General features: G+C 45.0%; 1 protein-coding gene across 1 annotated transcript in view; it reads right to left on the reverse strand.

Annotated features, from left to right (window-relative positions):
* Positions 1–2,295: 2,295 nt before the first annotated feature.
* Positions 2,296–14,527, reverse strand: part of OVST (ovostatin) — a 35,279-nt gene continuing 23,047 nt past the window's right edge. The window contains exons 29-36 of the mRNA NM_205226.3: positions 14,233–14,450; positions 13,402–13,617; positions 12,885–13,009; positions 12,440–12,530; positions 6,870–6,938; positions 5,962–6,067; positions 3,331–3,409; positions 2,296–2,502 (exon numbers count right to left, since the gene is read on the reverse strand). Coding sequence (NP_990557.3) covers positions 3,348–3,409; positions 5,962–6,067; positions 6,870–6,938; positions 12,440–12,530; positions 12,885–13,009; positions 13,402–13,617; positions 14,233–14,450 — 887 coding nt within the window. The 3' untranslated portion in view covers positions 2,296–2,502; positions 3,331–3,347. The remainder of the gene's footprint in view (positions 2,503–3,330; positions 3,410–5,961; positions 6,068–6,869; positions 6,939–12,439; positions 12,531–12,884; positions 13,010–13,401; positions 13,618–14,232; positions 14,451–14,527) is intronic.

Genomic DNA, 14,527 nt, shown 5'->3' on the forward strand with positions numbered 1-14,527 from the left:
TGTTGCTGTAAGTATTGATTTTTCTTGTTTCAGTATGGTCTAATGCTAGCGTAAACCAAGTCAGATTGTAGCTCACTACAGTTTGGGGTGTTTCAGGAAAGCAAAATTCACAGCCTCACTTGCGTACCTCTTTCTTCCAGTGAAGTTTCATTTTTGTAACTTAGCATTGAATTCTGTACCCTGCTCAAAGCAATTTCATCCCCCATACAATAAAAAGTCCCCATAACATAAAAGGTCCCCCATAACATAAGTCTGTGAAACTCAATGAAATGGCTTTTTATAAGCTTGGTATCATGCAGATCCTGAGTGGTCATTCCTTTGCAACTCTGAAAATCACACTTGGTTGACAGATACTGTGAGTAGTTGGGCACCCTGCTGTCTGTAGAGACATCTGATATCTTCAGGACTCAAATCAGAACCACAAATCCCATTGATTCTCAAGTTATTTAGAACCCTTTGGGAGAAAGAAAACCAAACCACCACCAACAAAATCAACAGTGGACAGAAAACAAAAACAAAAACAAACAAACAAAAAAAACCACCAAAAAAGAAAAAAACCAACATTCAAACTCCTGTTTTGGGAATCGGGAATTGGGAATTCTATGTTGACGTGGAGAATCACTTTCACCGAAAAAAACACAAGTCTCTATTTCCACATGCATCATTAGCAAATTGCCCAGTGAAATGAACCCCTTTTCCAGTTCTTTTCAATATACTCACAAGCCCTCAACAGTTCTCATCTACACTTAAATTATTATTTATACCCTCACATGACAGGCTCTTTTAATCTTCTTTAATGTACGCTTTAAATCGCAAATCACTCTATAATCTTCTGAAATCAATTTGTTCAGCGTGAAAATATTGGCCAAAATTTAAATGGTGTGCAGCATGCTGGAGACACCATGTGGTGTGCTATAATCACACTTGTTTGAGAAACATTTATGTCCTCAATGTACAGGTGTTTTCTGGCCCATTTACTGAATAGTTTTAAACCTGACACTATTTTGGACTAGGACATACTTAAACTCTCTAGGACAAAGTCTGGAAAGGACTTTAATCAGTAATGGAATACTTATTGAAATCCCTCTGGTTCAGGACTATGCCTGTTTAGGAGCTGCTCGCAGCAACTGAGACTTCATAAGGCAGTCTTAACCTGAGACAACAAACATATGCTGCATGGACCAGCACTGAGTCTGGGTGTAGTGGATGGTCCTATGGTAAGGACAGCCTGTCAACTGCTATCCTACAAATTACTATAAATAACCAGGTGTTGGCCTGGATCTCATCAGCTTCTTGCCTGTTTCATAACAACCACCCATGAGCGCTGAGGTGATTTTATTTCAGACACCACTGTTCCTCCCTGACCTGAGAAACCCGCTACTTCCTGCAAGATGCAGGGATGCATCAGAGGCAGCAGGGTGTCACTGCCTCAGTGGAGCCCCTAGCTCAGTGGCCTCTGCACACCTTTAAGTCTGATTGCGGTGAGTTTGTGTTGCTCTGGGGCTGCTATTTCTGGATAAGACCAGCCGTATTCATATATCCCGTGCCCTCCTGCTGCTCAGTACACAGTTGCTCTCCATCCTCATCTCTTCCCCTGCCAAGGCTCTCTATCTTTCTTTCCACTCTGCCAGGACACTGGTAGTTCATATTCCTATCCATCCTGTGACTCTGGTCTGGTTCAGCCCGAGAGCATTTTCCTCTTGCAGAAGTTACCCTGGCACCACATGTAACAAAAGCAGGAAGAAGTAAGCCAGTGTGGGAAGGCAAGGGAGGATCATATCAGTTCATATCATACCAGGGCAGGATGACTGAGGCTTACCATCCCTCTTGAACATAGCCTCAGTCAGTCTTGGCTGGAGCAGCTCTGGCATGTGGAGGAATTCTGGCATGCATCTGTGTCCCAAGATGTGGGACTTGGCAGTCATCAAGCCTTCACTGAAATCTGCCCCTTTCATTACTTGATCCTCTACTTAAGCACGATGCAGAGATGCTAATCCTAACACTGAACTTTTATGTCAAAGGTGCAGAGGCAACACTTTGGCAGCACTGGGGAAAGGTGACAGGCTGTTCAACAGCCAGAGAAAATGGAGACTATACTACAGAGATGAGAGGCCGAGAGTGACAGTACATGCTGCATATTATGGTAGTTGCCAGTGGTTATCAGTTATAGCTGACAGGACGCCAAATGCCACATTCAGGACAGATGTGGTTCTCTCTTCTTCCTTCTCCATCTAGCCATCATAATGTGAACTGTCATTAAAATGTAGTTTCCGTGGCAACGAAAGAAAGCCAATGCCCAGCGTAAAAGGGAGTTTTATTGAAAAAGTATACATGGTTATGGTATAGATCTAGAGAGATTTGCCGTGTGAAAGGAAACAGAAAGTCAGATACTAGTACAAATAACATCACAGTCTCCCACCGTGCTTACAAAGCTGAAATAGCCCTTTCTGGGACTTTATGACAGAAGAATATAGGGTGCTTGATCACTTGTTCAACTTGCTCCTACGGGGGAAAATTCAAAAGAAAATAAACACAATGAGAGAGGGGAAAAAAAAAAAAAGAAAAAAAAAAAGCATGTATACAATATAAAATATGTTTTCAGGATGCTGAATAGATAGCCCATTCCATGCAAAACAGACAAAGAATGGATCAATAACTATCAGCAAGCTATGTCTGCATACCCAGATAATTGCTCAGCAGATAATGCCCAGCATAACTGCTAAAGTGAGCAGCATACAGACCTGGACCTCCCCTACAGTAAAACAGCATTGCACACCTGACTGGTCAACACACACCTCTGTGACTGACGTCACATCAAATGTTCTTCTCAGAATACGATTTGACTGGCTAGGATGGCATTCCTTAAGTTCATGTGAAATACCTTACCTTACCCGTGCACATTAAACACACGGGCTTTGAGGGATGCTGTAGATAGAATATTGTTTATTAAGTGTTGATGTTTTTGACGAATCTCTGCAGGAATGTTCCAGTCTTTCTATTTTTCTGCACTTTGGCTTACACCCTATAGAGGTGCTGATCTGTGAACAGCAAAGTGGTCCATAAATGTAGTCCACAGAGCATGTGACATAGGACAGGATCTGTCCACTGTCTTTGTCTGCTTCCTGGACAGCCTGGTGAAAGCTCCTTTCCTGCAAGAATAGCTCTCACTTTATTCATCCTTCCAATCCCTCTGTTCATGCTACTTTATATTTCACCTTCTTACCTTTCTTTTTTTATTAACTGTTCTCTCTACTTTCCTTTCCCAGTTCTTCACCATCATTGCTGCTTGTTTCTTTTTCTTGTTTTTTTTTTCTTCTGACTTTCACTTACCTTACTTTCACTTATCCTTAGCCCATTTCTTCAACAACACCTCTACAAAGCGACATGTATTCAGCAACAGCATATTCCTCTGGAAAAGAGCAAAGGAGATGTTCTTATTATAAGCACCCCTGGCCCATTTTAGCAAAGATTTTGTGTGAGTCAGCTGCATAGCTGTCGCACCAAGGGAGCCTTCAAAGAAAGGTAAACATCACGGAAAAAGGCGTTGCAAAGGGACGTCCCCGACGTTCGGCAGCACTGACGCGCTGGGGGGGAGCCGAGGGCGACAGCGGCCGAAGCCCCTGCGTGTACAAAACCTGCCGCTAGGGGGCGGCGCGAACGGGACGGGCAAACGGCGCGGCGGGTCAGAAGGGCGCGGCGCGGCAGTTCGCGCGGGCGGCTCGAGCACGGAGGGAGAGTACCCGGCGTGCTAGAGAGAGAAGTTCCTTAGGCGATTATCGCCCGCAAAGTACGGGGTCTTCACGCTCTAAGTACAGGATTATCACCCTCCGCGGACACAGACTTAGTCGTGGTATCCACGCGAAGGAGAGCAAGGATGTCTGCCCCTGCCAGGAAGGATACTGAAACAAACCCTGACTGAGTGCGGTGGCGTCCGTGCAGCTGCCCAAAGCTCTGGCTGTGTAGAGTGCATGAGCCTTTCCCTGGCATTGTGGGGCAGCAGTCAGAACAGCTGTGTGAGATGTGAGCAAGTAGACGACCTGCTCCGGCTTGTGATGAGGCTACAGGATGAAATATGTGGATTAAAAACTGACATGGGGGACAAACAAGGAAACCACAGTTCACCCATGCACTGACACGTTATTTCAAACGAAAGAACAGAAAACCCAAGGCAGTGTGTATCACATCAGGTTGAGGAAAAAAATTGCAAGGCTGGAGGCAAGAACACAAAGGAAAAGAGCAGATGGAGTTAAGTTTGTACTTGAAGCCTAATACAAAAACCGTCCTTGCTTTCTCCACCTCCCCTCCCCTGGGTGCCTCTCTACAGCAGGTATGAGGCCCTGGATGTGGAAGACCCATCTGTGGGTGATAACAATCCACTCAGTCTAGACAAACTAATGAAACCAAAACACAAAAAGCCTTCCCTCAACATCAAGACTACAACATTGAAAAGTAAGTGATGGATATTAGCTGTAGGTGATTCCTCCCTGCAAGGAACTGAATGTCCATTATGCTGAGCAGACCCTCTTCTTAGAGAAGTCTGCTGTCTTCCCGGGGTTCAGGTGAGAGATGTCACCAGGAAACTACCTAGCATGGTACAGCCGTCAGACCATAACCCCTTACTGCTTTTCCATACTGGGAGATATGAAGCAGCTACATGTGTGTCAAGGGCTATCAAAAGGGACTTCAAGGCCTTGGGATGACAGCTAAAGGAATTGAACGCACAGATCATCTTTTCTTCTGTCTCCTTTATTGGGTAAGGACACGGAAACATATCAAAGGATCTTATCTTTAAACACCTGGCTCTGTCAGTGGTGCCATTTGCCAGAACTTTGTTTTTTTGACAGTCAAATGGCCTATAGGGCACCAAGTTTGTGGGCACGAGAGGGGGTTTGCCTTTCTCCAAGAGGGAGAAAAGTCCTTGGGGAGAGGCCTAGCATGGCTCATTGGGAGGGCTTTAAACTAGGTCTGGAGGGGAATGGGGGGAATAGTAAGCCTTCCCATGTTAAGGTGTAAGAGAGCATAGCTAGATTAGAGGGACAGGGTGCTAGCAGGGGCCTTGAATGACCCTTTGCCTTGAGAGGTGCTGGAAACACTGCAGCACATACGAAATCCTTTGATGACAAGGCAGTACCTGTTGGGGCAATAGGAAAAGGCAAATTTCCTTTTAAAAAAGGGAAAATAAAGGGAAATATTTAAAAGGGATTAAGGAGTTATGCTTTAAGGCAGTGACAAGACCAGCTACCCAGCAGAAGTGCCTCTACATGCAGCTTGGGAAATAAACAGGAGGAGCTGGAAGCTACTGTACTACTAGAACACCATGATATAGTTGTCATCACTGTTCAGCCTGGAGAACAGAAGGCTCTGAGGTGACCTGATAGTGGCCTTTCAATATATGAAGGAAAGCTACAGGAAAGAAGTGGACAGACTCTTTAGCAGGGTCTGTGGTGATAGAACAAGGGGAAATGGCTTCAAGCTTAAAGAGGGGAGATTAAGATTGGATATAAGGAAAAAGTCCTTTACAGTGAGTGTAGTGAGGCACTGGAACATGTTGCCTAGAGATGTGGTTGATGCCCCATTCCTGGAGACCTTCAAGGTGAGGCTGGATCAAGCCCTGGGCAACCTGATTTAACTGTGCATGTCCCTGTTCATTGCAGGAGAGCTGGACTAGATGACCTTTAAAAGTCCCTTCCAACTCTAAGGGTTCTATGATTATATTACCCTGGACATCACTTCTTGTTCATTTCCCTGGAGGCGGACACACATTTCCCTACACATATTTAAGCTGAACATTCTTGAAATCCATCTTGAGATGGTCTCTCCCCTGGCACCAGTTTCAATTCCTAACATAGTTCAGAGGAATGTTAGTTCCATGAGAATTTCTTTGTCTCTCTGAAGGCATGTAGTGTTTCTGCTCTCCCTGCCCCTTCCCCACACTTTGTTCTGATTAAAACAAAGACCTACCTGTTTCATAGTAATCATAGATCTGCACAGGAGCTGGCTTGGGATGGGTCACTACAAAGTCCTGTTCAACTGAGAAAGTGACTTCTTTTCTCCTCTTTTGCAAGATCTGGGAATGGAAGGATGAAGATCACATAAGACATTTTGTTCATGTAACACAATCTGGAATTGATCAGTTATATATCCAATCCCGCTGGTACCCTACATACAGATGTGGGAAATCCATTATCTGCCTGCCAAGTTGAGATAAAAAATATTTTTGAAGAGTCCAAAGTGAAACTGAAGAGAAGAGCCGTAGGTTTCCAGTCCTGCTTGTATTACCTTACTTTGTAAGATAAACAAATCCTATTGGCCTGAGGCAAGAGAGAGAAAAGATGTCTCAAAAGACTGATCTTAATTCTCCAAGCAATTGTATTTTTTATATGTACATTCTGGTCCAGGAATTAGATTAAAAATTAGAGTTGGGAATGAACTGAAGTAAGAGAAGGAATGATTTTTTTTTTCCCCAGATATCTTAGTAGTGTTTCATGTCCTGTTAGAAGAACTGGGATTTAATAGGACCCTACTCAGAGAACATATACATAAAAGAACCTCCTTGGTTTACTGAAATTTTACTTGGTTTACTTGGTTTACTGTTTACTGAAAGGAGAAAGATTTTTTATTAGTTTATTCATACTTTTTAAAATAATTTCATTCTAGTTTCTAATAGGGCAGGTATCAGTTTGAAGATTTGTGGGAGTTCGGGATGTTACATAGTTTGGGGAATAAGCAGCTTATTGAGTAGAGGGCAAAGCTGATGGGGAGGAGAATATATTTGGGCACTTCAGAGAATGAAACCTCACTGTAGGTGCATCTATTACATGCTGACTTTATTATTTGTTTAAATCAAATAGCCAGTGTTTGGTACTTACATTTCCCAGGTAAAGGAGAACATGGTTTTTCTTGTATTCTACTTGCATCACTGTATGGTCATCAATGAGCTTTAAAACAAGGAAATGGAGATAAATTCATGGAGTCATAGAATTACAGAATGGTTTGGTTTGGAAGTGACCTTTAAGATCATCTAGTTCCATACCCCCTGCTATAGTCAGAGACACCTCCCTCTCGACCAGGTTGCTCAAAGTCCCATCCAGCCTGGCCTTGAACTCCTCCAGGGAGCAGGAATCCACAACCTCTCTGGGAAACCTGTTCCAGTGTCTTACCACCCTCACAGTAAAGAATTTCTTCCTAATATCTAGTCTAAATCTACACTCTTCCTGTTTAAAGCCATTTCCCCTTGTCCTGTTGCTACATGCCCTTATAAAAAGTCCCTCTCCAACTTTCCTGTAGGCCCCCTTCAGGTACTGAAGGCTGCTATAAGGTCCCCTTGGAAACTTCTCCAGGCTGAAGAGCCTCAACTCTCTCAGCCTGTCACTGCAGGGGAGGTGCTCAAGCCCTCTGACCATCTTCACGGCCCTCCTCTGAACCCACTGTAACAACTTGATGGCCTTCTTGTGTTGTGAGCTCCAGAACTGGTTGCAGTACTACAGGTAGGGTCTCAGGAGAGCAGAGTAGAGGGGCAGAATCACCTCCCTTGACCTGCTGGTCACACTTCTCATGATACAACCCAGGATATGGTTGGCCTTCTGGGCTGCAAGCACACATTGCTAGCTCATGTTGAGTCTTTCATCAACTGACACTCGCAAATCCTTCTCCTCAGGGCTGCTCTCAAGCCACTCTCTGCCTAGCCTGTATTTGTGCTTGGGATCGGCCCAACCTGGGTGCAGGACCTTGCACTTCGCCTTGTTGAACTTCGTGAGACTGGCATGGGCCCACCTCTCAAGCCTATACAGGTCCCTCTGGATGGCATCCTTTACCTCTAGCATGTCAGCTGCACCTCTCAGCTTGGTATCATCTGCAAACTTGCCGATATAAACCATAAACTAAAATTAAATATTACCTCATAAACTACCATCCTGTGATTTTGGGTTCTGTTCCTAGCCAAATATCAAGGGCTGGCACCTGATTTTTTTAGAGTCTCAATTTTGCTGAATAGATGGAGGATGCTGAGCAAAAACTGCCACTTGACTTAGTGGGGCTTATGTGCTGGGAAACACAGCAGTTTATTAGAGGGATACTGCCTGCCTCCACTATCATTTAGGTTTCAAAATTAGTCTGCTAGATTTCTGACCCTTTCCTTACTTGAACAGTGCTGGTTCTGAGTTGCAGGTCCCAGCTGGTAAGGCTTCGGCTGAAACCCTTCCTAATTTTTATTATTGGAAAGGCATTGTTATGTGCTCTCAGCTCCCTTTGCCCAGTAATGGGGATGGTGCAACCATACAAACACCTCATAGGGTTTAGTAGTATCATAGAAACCATTTAAGGTGAAAAAGATCTTTAAGATCACCCAGTCCAACCATCATAGAATCATAGAATCATAGAATTACTAAGGTTGGAAAGGACCTCAAAGACCATCAAGTCCAACCGCAGCCTAACCATAGTACCCTAAATCTAACAACCCTCTGCTAAATCGTATCTCTGAGCACCACATCCAAACGGCTCTTAAACACATCCAGGGACGGTGACTCAACCACCTCCCTGGGGAGCCTATTCCAGTGTTTAGCCACTCTTTCTGTAAAGAAGTGTTTCCTAGCATCTAACCTAAACTTACCTTGGCACAACTTGAGGCCATTTCCCCTCGTCTTGTCACCTGTCACCAGTGAGAAGAGACCTACCCCGCTCTCACTGTAAACACCTTTCAGGTACTGGAAGAGAGTAATAACGTCTCCCCTCAGCCTCCTCTTCCCCAGACTAAACAGCCCCAGCTCCCTCAGCTTCTCTTCATAGGGCTGATTTTCCAAACCTTTCACTAGCCTTGTTTCCCTTCTCTGGACCTGCCACAGTACCTCCATGTCCTTCTTGTACTGAGGAACCCAAAACTGAACACAGTACTCAAGGTGAGGCCTCACCAATGCCGAGTACAGGGGCAGGATTACTTCTCTACAAGACTATCACTGAACTATACATGTCACTAAGTGCGACATACAATCACAGAATTATGGTTGGAAGGGACTTCCAGGATCATCAAGCTCCAACCCCCCTTATGCAGGCAGAGCCACTAACCTACAGACCTAATACTACACCAGGCAACCCAGGGCCCTATCCAACCTGGCCTTGAACACCTCCAGGGATGGCAAATCCAACACCTCCTTAGGCAGCCTGTTCCAATGCCTAACCACCCTTTCCATGAAGAAATTCTTTCTGTTGCCTCATGTCCTCATCACTTGTCTCCTGAGAAGAGAACATTAGCCTCCTTGCCACACAGGTAGTTGTAGAGAGCAAGGAGATCTCCCCGCAGCCTCCTTTTCTCTCACCTGAATAGCCCCAACACTCTCAGCCAATCCTCATAATTCTTGTTTTCTAGTCCCTTCAATAGATTCATTGCTTGTCCTTGCACAAGCTTGAGCAACTCACTGTGGTGGGTGGTGATTGGAATACTCTGATTGAAGGCTACAGGCTCTTCAGAAGGGATAGAGAGGGTAGGAGCGGTGGCGGAGTTGCCCTCTATGTTAGGACGTGGATAGATTGTGAAGAGCTATGTCTGAGGAACAGCCACGATCAGGTCAAGAGCTTGTAGGTAAAAATCAAGGATTGGTCTAATAAAGGGTCTGCTACAGGCCATCTGATCAGGGGGAGCCCGTTCACGAGGCCTTCTTGCTTCAGCTCTAGGAAGTGTCATGCTCGCAGGCTCTTGTCCTGATGGAGGATTTCAACCATCTGGATATCTGCTGGGATAGTGGCATTGCAGGTGGCAGGCAATCCAGGAGATTCCTGGTATCTGTTGAGGACAACTTCCTGGTCCAGGTAATAGATGGACCAACCTGAGGTGAAGCCTTACTGAACCCGGTTCTCACTAATGCAGAAGAGAGCATTAGAGAGGTTAAAATTGGAGGCAGCCTGGGCTGTAGTGACCATGCCCTGGTGGAGTTTGTGATCGGGAGGAACGCAGGCCTGGCAAAAAGTATAGTCAGGACCTTGAACTTCAGGAGGGCAAACTTCTGGCTCTCAAGGAACTGCTGAGTGGGATCTCCTGGGAAACTGTCCTTAACAGTGTGGGCACAGAACAGAGCTGGCAGCTCTTTAAAGACACCCTTCTGAGAGTGCAAGAGTTTTCCATCCCCCGGCAGAAGAAATTGAGCAGAGGAGGTGGGTGACTGGCATGTATGTGCAAGAACCTGCAGCTTAAACTGAGGGAAAAGAGGGAAAGGTACAGGAAGTGGAAGCAGGGTTGTGTAGCCTGGGAAGAATATAGGGATGTTGTCCACATGTGTAGAAATAAGATCAGAAAAGCCAAGGCACAGAAGAGCTGAACTTGGCAAGGGATGTGAAAAATAACAAGAAGGAGTTCTACAGGTACCCTGCAGGAGGAGATAGATCAAGGAGAGTGTTCCCCCTCTGATAAATAAGGACAGAGAACTGGCTTCCTCAGACATGGAAAAAGCTGAGATGCTCAATAAGGGCTTTGCCTCGGTCTTCACTGGTGGTCAGGCTCCTTTCCATGTCTGCCAGGACCCTGAAGCTCTAGGTGTGGGTGAGAGGAGCAGATTCCATCCCACTGTAACAGTGGAAGACATCTGAGACCTCCTCATGAAATTGAATGTGTATAAGTCCATGGGGCCAGATAATATCCATCCTAGGGTTCTGAGAGACATGCCTGATGTGGTTGCTGAGCTGCTCTCCATCATATTTGAAAAATCATGGCTGCTGGGTGAAATCCTCAGTGACTGGAAAAAGGGAAACATGACTCCCATTTTTAAGAAAGGGAGAAAGGAAGACCTGGGGAACTACAGGCCAGTGAGCCTCACATCTGTGCCTGGGAAGATCATGGAGCAGATCCTTCTAGGAGCTTTGTTAAGGCACACACAAGATAAAAGGGTGATTTGAGAGAGCCGACATGGCTTCACCAAGGGTGGATCATGCCTGACCAATCTGGTGGCCTTCTACGATGGAGTTATGGCTTTGGTGGATGGGGGAATGACAGTGGATGTCATCTACCTGGACTTCTGCAAGGTTTGAAGGATGGACTGTTCGGTGTCCAAGGGTTGTGATCAATGGTTCTGTGTCAGTGTGGAGGCTGGTCACAGGCAGTGTTCCTCAGTTGCTGGTCTTGCGAGCACTGCCCTTCAACATCTTTGTCAGTGACATTGATGATGGCATCAAGTGCACCCTCAGCAAGTTTGCAGGCGAATGCAAGCTGAGTGGTATGGCTGATACACTGGAGGGAAGGAAAGGCATCCAGAGGGACCTGGACAGGCTGGAGAAGTGGGCCCATGTGAACATAATGAGGTTCAACAAGGTCAAGTGCAAGGTGTTGCATTTGGGCTGGAGCAATCCCAGGTGTTTATATAGACTGAGCGAAGAACCCCTTGAGAGCAGCCCTGCAGTGAAGGACTTGGGGGTCCTAGTGGACAAGAAGCTGAACATGAGCCAGCAGTGTGCGCCTGCAGTTTGGAAGGCCAACTATATCCTGGGCTGCATTAAAAGAGGAGTGGCCAGCAGGGAGAGGGAGGTGATTGTCCCCCTCTACTCAGCTCTTGTGAGGCCTCATCTGGAGTACTGCGTCCAGGCCTGGGGGCCCCAGTACAAGAAAGACATAGAGCTCTTGGAGTGAGTCCAGAAGAGGTCCACTAAGATGATCAGAGGGCTGGAGCATCTCTCCTGTGAAGAAAAGTTGAGGGAACTGGGCTTGTTTAGCTCGGAGAAGAGAAGGCTCTGGGGAGAACTCACTGTGGCCTTCCAGTACTTGAAAGGAGCATATAAACAAGAGGGGTATGCATTCAAGGCCAGGCTGGATGTGACTCTGGGCAGCCTGGTCTAGTGGCTAGTGACCCTGACCCATGGCAGGGGGGTTGAAACTAGATGATCTTTGAGGACCTTTTCAACCCAGGCCATTCTATGATTCTATGATTCCATGAATATTCATCTCATAGTGAGGAGCCTAAACTGAATACTCAAGGTAGGTTCTCACCAGTGCTGAGTACAGAGGATCAATCACTTCCCTAGTCCTGTTGGCCACACTATTTCTGATAAGGCCAGAATGGTACTGACCTTCTTGTCTACCTGGGACACTGCTGGCTCATGTTCAGCTGGCTGTTGACCAACACCTCCATGCCTTTTTCTACTGGGCAGCTTTTCAGCCATCCTTCACCAGGACTATGCCACTGCAAGGGGTTGTTAGGACAAATGTGGGAGCTGGCATTTAGCTTTGTTGAATGTCATGTGACATCACTGTAGCCTATACAGACTTCCCTGCAGAGCCTTCCTGCTCTCAGATAGATCAATACTCCTACCTAACCTGGTGTCATCTGTAAACTTTGCACCCACTTTTTGGGTGAATACTTTGTTTTTACCAAGCCTGTGTTTTCATCCAATTCTGATAGTCACAACCTGGTACCTCCTATGTACCTTCAGTGACTCATTTAATCATGTTTCTAATGTTTACCTGATCCAGGGAAGATTTCACAGGAACAAAGCCGGAGAGCATCTTCACATCAATAATGACCATGTTGGAGCTAGAGCGCTTCCCTGTGTAACTGAAATAATAGAGGTCCCAGTCAGTCTGGTTTGTGTCAGGGGAAGGAAATCTTACTCTCTGCTCTTGGCCTCATACAACACAGAAAGAATGGAGTGAATCACATGCACTTGCTGACTGGCTTAAAAGGGAGACACTGTGGGAAAGCCCCTGGTATGAGGGGGCTTAAGTATGTGCTAGCAATTTGTGTACTAATAGAGTAAATATTACATGATCTTTTGGGAAATATGTCATAGTGGTTGTACTCTCTGCTCAGCATAGATCATCATGGTTCATGACTTTAAGCAAAACTGAATATACAGAGCACTCTACTTGGCATGTCAACTGTGCAGCTGGTTTGTTGATGGCACATTACCTGCTTATGAGTACAATATCAAATTTTCCTGGTTGATCCCGTGGGCAGGAAGCATTTGATGTCTGTACTGAGAGGGAAAATCCAAAGGCTCCCTCTGGAAGGTGAATGTTGTATCTCAGTGCTGTCTGGAAGAGGAAAAAAAGAACCTTTCTAAGCATGCCAAAGATTTTTCTTTGAATTATAAAATAGAACATCAGACTGAGGGAAGTTTCCAGGGGATGTGGATGATTCTTGGTTATGTTGAAGATAGACACATCAGTCTTTTGTATTTTGTCAATAAAGGTGCTTGTACCTGGGCAGCACACATTAGAAATCACTTAATGATCAGAAAAACTCTTTTTTTGCCATGTTGTGATTTCGTAGGAGTCAGAATATGGAACAGAGAAAAGGCAGTTTAAATTGTTTAGGAAAATCAAATAATTAGGAAAAAGAAAGAGAAATCAGATGAAAAGTCATCAAAAACAGCTGTGTTGCATGCAGAATGTAGGACACAGTGAAGAGGAGGGCAGACGCTTACTTGTATAAGTACACATCCAGTGCCATTCACTGTTAAGCTGTATTTCCCAGGGACTTGAGGAAGGGGAGTCTGTTGCAGTAGGAGCCTGTTCTCATTATTAACAGTAAATACTTTCTCAAAAGTGTTCTTGGAATTGATCTTGATGACATTTTGTGTAACTGAATTGTAGGTGGCCGCACCATAAGCAGCAAGGGCTTGAAGAGCAACCACCGTGTCCTGAAAGAAAATAATAAAAGACAGTTAGCTACACAGTGTGACTATGTGGAGGAAATCAATGTTATGATTCTAATACAAAGCAAAGCCACTTTGACCTCATTAAAGAAACCCTGAACTTGTATATGATTCCACGTTTCCCACATAGAAGGAGGCATTTCCTTCTGATGTGCATATTTTAGTGTGAAAGAAATCTCTCTACTAATGATAAATGTTTCAGAGTACAACATACGAGCACTAGAGCTCACCTCAATAAGATATTTGAAGTGAAAATGCATGTATTTTCTAGGGAACTGCAGAGAACCTCTTGGTCGTATAGCAATTAAGACCTGGTAATAAGAGGTCTTTTTTAGGTTTATTGCTAACATGAATATCTGTATTTCTTACTAGTCCAATTACTCCTTTATGTATTTAACTTATGTGTAGTTCAGAAGGGCAAATTAAAAAAAAAAAAAAAAAAAGGATTTAGGACTCACTAAGAAAAAGACTTGGTCTCTATATGCATGACAGCAGATACAAGAAAGAAATAAAACTAGATAGTCATAGCCTCACTGACACACGAGTGCCTCAGTAGTGCCCCAGTTCCTAGGACTGACTGGGAAATGGGAGTTTATGCACCTGCATGGAAGCGAAACCTCCATAGGAATTCTGTTGCCTGATAATCCACTGCACAATTGCTGAGGCCTTTGTGAGATCCTCTTGACTGCGATTTGGTTTGTAGAGCAATGCCAACAGCACGTAGCTGGTGATCTCAACATCAGTTGATTGAACATGGTCTAAGAGGTGGGATTTTTCAGGTGCAGATCTCTGGTTCTGCTCCCAGTACTTTGAACCGTCTGAATAAACGAAGAGGGTGAAGAGCAATGAGAATGGAATATTGATATTGCTGTTCTATGCTGTCCCGGAGACATAC

This window comes from Gallus gallus, chromosome 1, assembly GCF_016699485.2.
Source record: "Gallus gallus isolate bGalGal1 chromosome 1, bGalGal1.mat.broiler.GRCg7b, whole genome shotgun sequence".
Taxonomy (NCBI): Eukaryota; Metazoa; Chordata; class Aves; order Galliformes; family Phasianidae; genus Gallus; species Gallus gallus.